Source organism: Salvia miltiorrhiza, chromosome 2 (genome assembly GCF_028751815.1).
Source record: "Salvia miltiorrhiza cultivar Shanhuang (shh) chromosome 2, IMPLAD_Smil_shh, whole genome shotgun sequence".
Lineage (NCBI taxonomy): Eukaryota > Viridiplantae > Streptophyta > Magnoliopsida > Lamiales > Lamiaceae > Salvia > Salvia miltiorrhiza.
Window position 1 is genome coordinate 16,967,040 of NC_080388.1, and position 8,099 is coordinate 16,975,138.

The 8,099-nt window shown below is 35.6% G+C and overlaps 1 protein-coding gene across 1 annotated transcript; it reads right to left on the minus strand.

Annotated features, from left to right (window-relative positions):
* Nucleotides 1–4,687: 4,687 nt before the first annotated feature.
* LOC131011403 (pollen-specific leucine-rich repeat extensin-like protein 1) lies at nt 4,688–6,188 on the minus strand. The gene is made up of 3 exons (XM_057939218.1): nt 5,930–6,188; nt 5,785–5,866; nt 4,688–5,616 (listed from the first exon to the last, which is right to left on the minus strand). Exons 1-3 carry the CDS (start codon nt 5,942–5,944, stop codon nt 4,916–4,918), a joined length of 798 nt encoding a protein of 265 aa, XP_057795201.1. The 5' UTR covers nt 5,945–6,188; the 3' UTR covers nt 4,688–4,915.
* Between the last annotated feature and the right edge of the window lie 1,911 nt (nt 6,189–8,099).

The following is an 8,099-nucleotide window of genomic DNA, read 5'->3' on the forward strand; positions in this document are numbered from 1 at the left end:
CTACTTTACCTATTTTGTTTTGGGGATATGCCTTAGAAACAGCTGGTTACATTCTAAACTTAATACCTTCTAAGTCGGTTGCAAAGACCGCTTCCGAGCTGTGGTCAGGGCGCAAGACTTCTCTTAACCACATCCGGGTTTGGGGCAGTCCAGCACACATGCTGAACAAGGATGCCGATAAGTTGAGCCCTAGAACTGAAGTAAAGCTGTTCATAGGATATCCTAGAGGAACGAAAGGTGGTTATTTTTATTGTCCTAAGGATCAGAAAGTCGTTATTAGCACCAACGCAAGATTCTTGGAAGAGGACTATGTAAATAACCACAAAAGTAGGAGCGAAATCATCCTCGGTGAGGTCAAAGACATTGGCACGACAAGTCAACCAACTCAGCCAATTGTGCAAGATGTAGTACCCCAAGTCTCATAAGAAAATGCACAAGCTGTCGATACTGAATCTGCAATAGTGCCACGTCGTAGTGAGAGGGCATCAAAGGGAAAACTTCCCAATCGATATTCATTTGTCAATGAATCTACGGATTCAGTTGATGATGGGCTTGTCGAAGAAGATCCCTGGACTTACTCAGAAGCACTAGCAGATCCAGATGCTCTTGAATGGGAAGTATGTATGGTTTCTGAATATGAATCCATAACTGCCATGGATGTATACGAGAAATGTTTGCTATCTGTTGGTCGTGAGGCCATTGGCTGCAAATGGGTATACAAACGCAAGAGAGGACCAGACGGGAAGGTCACGGCCTTCAAAGCGAGACTAGTGGGGAAGGGTTATACTCAACGACCTGGTATCGATTATGAGGAAACTTTTTCGCCAGTAACCATGCTTAAGTCTATTCGAGCTCTCTTGGCCATGGCTGCCCATATGAACCTAGAGGTGTGGCAAATGGATGTCAAGACCGCATTCTTGAATGGGTATCTTGAGGAAGATAGAGACATCTATATGCTACAACCAGAGGGGTTCATCAAGGAAGGTGAGGAGCATCAAATGTGGAAGCTCAAGAAGTCCATTTATGGACTTAAGCAAGCTTCACGATCCTGGAACAAATGTTTCGATGACGTGGTCAAAACCTATGGTTTTGAGCAGTGTGTCAACGATAGTTGTGTTTATAGGGTCTGTATCGATGGGAGTCTGGTATTCCTTATACTCTATGTGGACGACATACTTCTCATTAGCGATAATGTAAATGTATTGTCTGGCATTAAGGAGTGGTTATCCCAGCAGTTTCAAATGAAGGATCTGGGAGAGGCAGCATATATTCTCGGGATAAAGATTGGTCGTGACCGATCTAAGAGAATGTTGAGTTTGTCTCAAACATCCTACATTGACACTGTTTTGGCGCGGTTCAGCATGCAGAATGGCAAGAAAGATTTTCTACCTTTCAGACATGGTGTTCCGCTATCTAAGGCAATGTGTCCCACAACGCCTGAGGAGATAGCGAGCATGAAGATAATTCCCTATGCCTCGGCTGTGGGAAGTCTCATGTATGCAATGCAGTGTACCAGACCTGATATTTGTTTTACCGTAGGCATTGCAGCAAGATATCAGGCGAATCCAGGTCAAGCTCATTGGACTGCTGTAAAGCACATACTCAAGTACCTTAAACGGACTAAGGAGTATGCGCTAGTTTACCAGTCTGATGATCTGACACTGGTAGGGTATGTGGACGCCGATTATCAAGGTGATAAGGACAAGAGGCGGTCTACTACTGGCTATGTGTTTAAGTTTGGGGGTGGAGCCATTGTATGGAGAAGTGTAAAGCAGAAATGCAATTCACTATCCACCATGGAAGCCGAGTATGTAGCTGCTTGTGAAGCTGCTAAAGAGGCTGTATGGCTCAGGAACTTCCTAACTGAGATTGATGTGATTCCCAGTTTGCCAAAGTGCATCACAATTTATTGTGATAACGAGGCTGCTATTGCGAATAGCAAGGATTCAAGATGTCATCAATCCATGAAACACATTGATGGCAAGTATCATTACATTCGGTCTGTGGTCAAGCATGGTAATGTAGCTTTGATGCATATTATGGGAGTTGATAATCTGGCTGATCCTTTCACGAAGAGTCTTCCTGGTGCGGTGTTCAACAAGCATGTTGAAGGCCTTGGAGTTCGTGGCCTCCCTATACTAAATTAAACTTTAGTATAAGTGGGAGATTTTTGTAATAGCTAGAGGATATTATCAGTTTTCAGTCACATTGTATACTAAAAGTTTGCTTTAGTATAAGTGGGAGAATTGAAGGGTTGTATACTGAAAGCAATACTTTATGCTTGTATACATTGATTCCTTTGTTCACTGTGATTCTTCTATCTGAAATATTGTTATTGCATAATCCTATTATAGTCCAATTTATCTCATACTATAGATTATATGATGTGTTGTAGATCACAGAAGATCATATAATTGGAAAAAGTTGAGATATAAATTGAGTTCACAATCGAGGCAACTATGAGCGAGTTGCTGGTTTAGATTGTAGCATAAATGGATAAATAGTTTATCTTGGCTATTTATTTATGCTAGTACCTTCGTGTATTGAACAGGATCACAGTGAGATGAATTCTTATATTCTGACTAATTAAGAATCAAGATCTCGACGACTTAAATAGTCTTAACCTTAGTTGGATTAATCGGTGTGAATAATAGATTGACTATTGCTTTGATTTATCATGGGTGGGAGTTCTCTTGAAGCTCAATATACTCGATACTTTGGGTGATAGCAATTATTATTCGACATGCGATTATATTGCAATAAGGAACCGTGTCCTGCTAATAACAGGATGATAATATCCTCTCGAGGAACTTAATAAGTTTATCGTATTAAACCCTGCAGGTGGAATTAGTTCCGATACGATAATAAGTTTAAGTGGTAGCACTCGAGATGTCGTTTATAATTAAACGACTAATTAATTAATTAATTGATCGTCAGAGGAATTAATTAATTAATGGATATTGGATATCTTAAACACGGGGATTAATTAAGTCTAATACTAGCCCCGACTCACCTAAAGAATAAAGAGGTAATTCAATATTAATTTTCTAGTGGAATAAATTAATACTTGTGTCTCGATTTTATTCTGGGCTGCAATAGGAAAATCGAGCACTGAGAGGCCAAACTTTATTCAAGCTAGTAGATCCCCGCTTGGCCCAATAAAGGTTCAACTCCTTAAGTGGGTGTCCCCTCCTCTCTTAAGCCTTTGGGCTTGGTTTGATTTAATTATGTTTTGGGCTTATTATTTAGGTATGTCTAATACCTAGTATAAGTAATAAGACAACCCTAAACCTAATTAATCATATATCACACACGTGAATGCAAGTGAGAGAGAGTGTGTGTAGACGCCAACTTTGAGGGAGAGGGCTTGAAGCACGTTGCCACCCAACGTCGAGCTCTACCGTGGGAACAAGTTGGAAGATCAACACTGGAGTCTTTGATCGTCGAATTTGCAAGTAAATTTCGAACCCTTGCAATAGGCACTTGTGATTTTTGTATGTACTTGTTTGGCATCCGGAATGGGTCACGGGCAAATGGATCATACGTCAAACTATGGTTCCTTCAGTTTAGACTGAGAATTTTCCTTCATGGCTGTGCGATGTTGTAAAGGATGATTGTTCTTAATCTATATATTATCCTTTTCGCTTAAAAAAAAATGAAATTCTCCTTTATCATTCGGTAAGTTATGTCAACATTCTTGAGTCGAAAAATAAAAATTACGTAAAATATTTTTAAATAATTATCGATAGTTCAAAACATTTTTGATCGTTTGTAATTTTAAATGATATTTCCAATAATCATGATATTTTTAATAACATGAAAATAATTTAAGGTTAATTGCACCAAGATATACAAACTTTAATCACTTTTTCATTTTTCACATGAACTTTAAAATTTATATTTATAAATCATGAATTTTGCAAGTTGTTCAATTGTTCCAAAAACTTCAATTTCCCCCAATTAGTTGCTGATGTGGATCCTATTTGGCAGCCAGAAGTGTGCCATTAATTTCACTGTCCCATATATGAAACGATTAGGGTTCATTTGTCTAAGACTCTAAGGTTCCGAAGACGTCAAAAATATCTACCTCCTCTATCAATTCTGGTAATTCGGTGTGATTTCTCTCGTCCCCAAACTCGAGGAAGTGCAAGTCAGGGACAAGATATACGTAAATGTATGATATCTAATTGATTTATGACAAGATTGTTTTCTGTTTTAATTCATAATATGAACTGTATTAAAATGTTTTGGAATAATTATCGATAGTATAAAACATTTTGATAGTTAATTTGTAATTGTAATTGATAATTCCAATAATCATGGTAGTTTTAATATATAACATGAAAACAATTTATAATGTGAATTTAATTTATGTTTTCCCTATTTTAAAATGTAGAATACAAAATCTTATTGGATTGTAATTCTTTTTGCAATGCAGCGAACAATTTTAAAGTATTAAATAGGTCGCTCCAAAATCTGTTATGGAGTCGAACTATTATAGTTATTTAATGCAATTTGTTTTGGCCTTTTACACATAGAGGCAAGGATAACAATCAGTAGCGCCTAATCGGGACGACGCATGACACAAACAATTTGTCAGCATTACCAAGGCATGAAAACGAGCTCTCATAATCAATTCATGAGCTGTTTGAAATTTAATAAAACAAAGAAGAAACTACACAAAAAGTGACAAAAAGTCATTAATCATTAATGACAACTTTTTATTAATACAAAAAGGAAAAGTAACAAAATTTATACTCTCGACTTTTAAGTACAACCATATTGCCCACCGACAACTACATTAATCTTATTCTTTTTCTATAACCTTGGTTTTTGCTTTTAATCATATTCATTTATATGATTTAACAAAAATGAAACGCAACGTGTGATACCAGAATAGCATTTAATTACGCCATTACATGATAGTGCAAGTTTGAGGGTTTTCATCACTAAAGTAGTTATCTCTATTCACATGGGCATGTTGAGCTATTCCACCATACCCGTATCCATACCCGCATCCATGCCCATGCCCATGCCCATGCCCGTAATATCCATCATATATTGGCTGTGAAGGCGGGGGAAATCCGTAGCCGTGGTAATACGGGCCGGGCGGATAAGCATCGTGGCTCGGCCCGGAGTAGGGGAAAACCGACGGAACACCATGCACTAGGGCCGGGCCGGGCCCCAACATCTGCATAGCTGCCGGCGGCATCGCGGCCGATTCGGGCTTTGGAGCCTCCTTGGGCTTCTCGGCCGGAGGGGCTGCTGCTTTCGGCTTATCGTCGCCTTTGGGCTTTTCGGCCGGCGGGCCTGCAGCTTTCGGCTTGTCGTCGCCTTTGGGCTTTTCGGCCGGCGGGCCTGCAGCTTTCGGCTTGTCGTCGCCTTTAGGCTTTTCGGGCCCTTTCGGATGCTCCTTGGGCTTCTCGGGTTTGGGAGCGGGTTTGTGCATTTCGGGCTCTTTGGGCTTATCGGCGGGCTTGAGCTCTACAATCTTGATGGTTTTGATGGATTTGCCACCCTTGCAGCACAATTTGTCACGAATCTTTTCCGGGCTACAGCACACCACCGTCACTTTCACTTCGTTCTTCTTCTCATCATACACTTGGTCTCGAATTTCTTTCGTTATAATTTGTGTCACAAAAATATATATATTTTTTTGTTAAAATTGGGTAATTCACAAAAATGCATTCCCATCACTACTATGCTAGGATTTTGGTGAATGAGCGAATTTGTAGTATAGTGCAAATGGATGAGAGAGAAAGAGGTGGGAGGAGAGAGACTCACGGGGAAATTTACAAAGAGTTTTTCTGATCTTCTTGTAGCAGCTGGGACATTGGAGATCAGCCGTTAGTATCATTAGAGTGACCTGAAAATGCACAAAATCAATTTGTATATAACAAGAAATGATCGGAAGAAGTTGGGGGCATACCTTTTCAGTTGCCATGAGTGAGCGATGAGTTGAGAGAGAGTTGTAGAGAGAGAGAGAAGAGAAGGGGTGGCTTCGGAAGGAAGAGGAGTAGAAAGTGGGCAGTATGTAAAGAGATTGAAAAGTGACGTCCTAATTCATCAAACATACAAACTTTATCTCTCCTACTAGAGAGAGAAAAAGGAAAGGGGCCTATATTGCTGACTCTTTACTCTGTGTTTGCATGTGCTGGCACCGATAGCCACAACTCACCTTAATATTCTGCCTACTCAATACTTTCACTCTTAATACTATTAATAAAAGCCTTTTCCTCAGAAAAAATATTAATAAAAGGCTTAATATTGTTTTCATTTATGACCATAATTTCAATTTATTTTAATTCTTTAAATTTTATAATTTTTTAAAATTTTGTTTTTATATATAAAAAAAAAATCGGCATTAAATATTTGATGGATTGTCAAAAGAATAAAATTACCATAGGAGAAACATAGGTAATTTTACATGTAAGTCTAAGCATATTCTACTAAGTCATTCTAATTTAATACTCCCTTAGTCTCATTAATAATGACTCATTATTATTTAATATAATTAGCTCATTACTGTTCAATATAGTTATTAACAAAAAAAATAATTAAATTATAAAAGTGATAGAAAGAAATGAAGCTCACAACTTTTTGTGAGAAAAGATGATTTTCTTTTTTGAAACATATCATTATCAATGGGACAAATGAAAAAGAAAAAAACAAGTCATTATCAACGGGACAGAGGGAGCAAGTCACAAGATTTCGGTACAAATGTTATTTTATAGTAATGAAATATAAGAGGCAAAGTAATTTGTTAATAGTATATTTATCAAAACATAAGAGAAAAATGAAAATATTATTTTCAAGTAAAAGTAAAAATAGGTCTTGGGTTCAATCTCGCCTACGTGCAGAGTAGTTTTTTCATCTTTGTATGGTGTAGTGATCTTTCCTACATACAATTATTTTTCCAACTTTATCTGGTGTAGAGGTCTCGCCTGCATACGTGTAACTTATTTGATTATATTTGGATACCTCCTGTAATTCTAATTTCAAAAAAAAAAAAAATGGAGTCACAATCACATTTAATATAAACAGTGAGTTACAAAAATAATTATGATTTTTTATTTTAAAAAATGTTATATTGAATTCGGACGTTGAAATAAGAAAATGTAGTATACTGAATTGGGACGGAGTGAGTATCTATTATTGAATTTTTTGGTCCCCAACAAAATTAAATAAATTTATACATTTTAGAATATTTAAAAACTAAACCAATATTCAAATTACAAATCTATAATCCATAATATATTAAAAAGACAATTTTTAATTTGAAATCAATTTCAAATCAATTTTAAAATTGAGTGGTAATTTTGTAATTATAATAAAATTGAAGATTTATTTATAAAGTTTTTTTTACCTCCTTCTTTGTTTGCTTATTATTTTTTTGTTTTATTTCTTTCTAAAATTGTGAAATCCGATAATTGTAAAATATGTGCATATCAAATTAAAGATCACGGTAAGAGTTTTAATTTGATATATTTGATTTAAATATTTAATTTAAAATGTAAAAGTTATATTTATTTAAAGATTCAAATTTTTAAAAAAATCTCTCTTATCTCTCATCTTTTTTGAATAAATCTATTTTCAATTCTTTTTTATTTTTATTTTTCAACTTTCTTTTTTTTGCTTTTTCATAATATCAATTTTTATTATTATGAATTCTTATTTATTTTTTATTTTTTAATATCCAATTCAAATATATTCAGTTAAAATATTTTTCTATTATATTTTTAAATATAATAATTAAATTGGTATTAATTTTAGATAAATATAAAAATATAAAATAAACTTTGTTTATAATTAACAGAATCCATAAACTCCTATTAACACATTCCATGAGAGAGAGAAAGAGAGTGTAATACAACATGTGTTTCCGAAACTTCCGTAATTCTAAAAATTTGTCGGTTACCCTCAATGTGATCTCAAATTCTACTTCATATTATAATTAGATTCTCAAGCTTTCACTTGATCTCAATAAATTAACTTTGTTTATAATTAACAGAATCCACTTAATTAGTCTTGTATGGCTGGACTTTGAGTTGTTGGCTCAGAATATATGCTATGATATAGTTTAGACTTTGAAATTACAA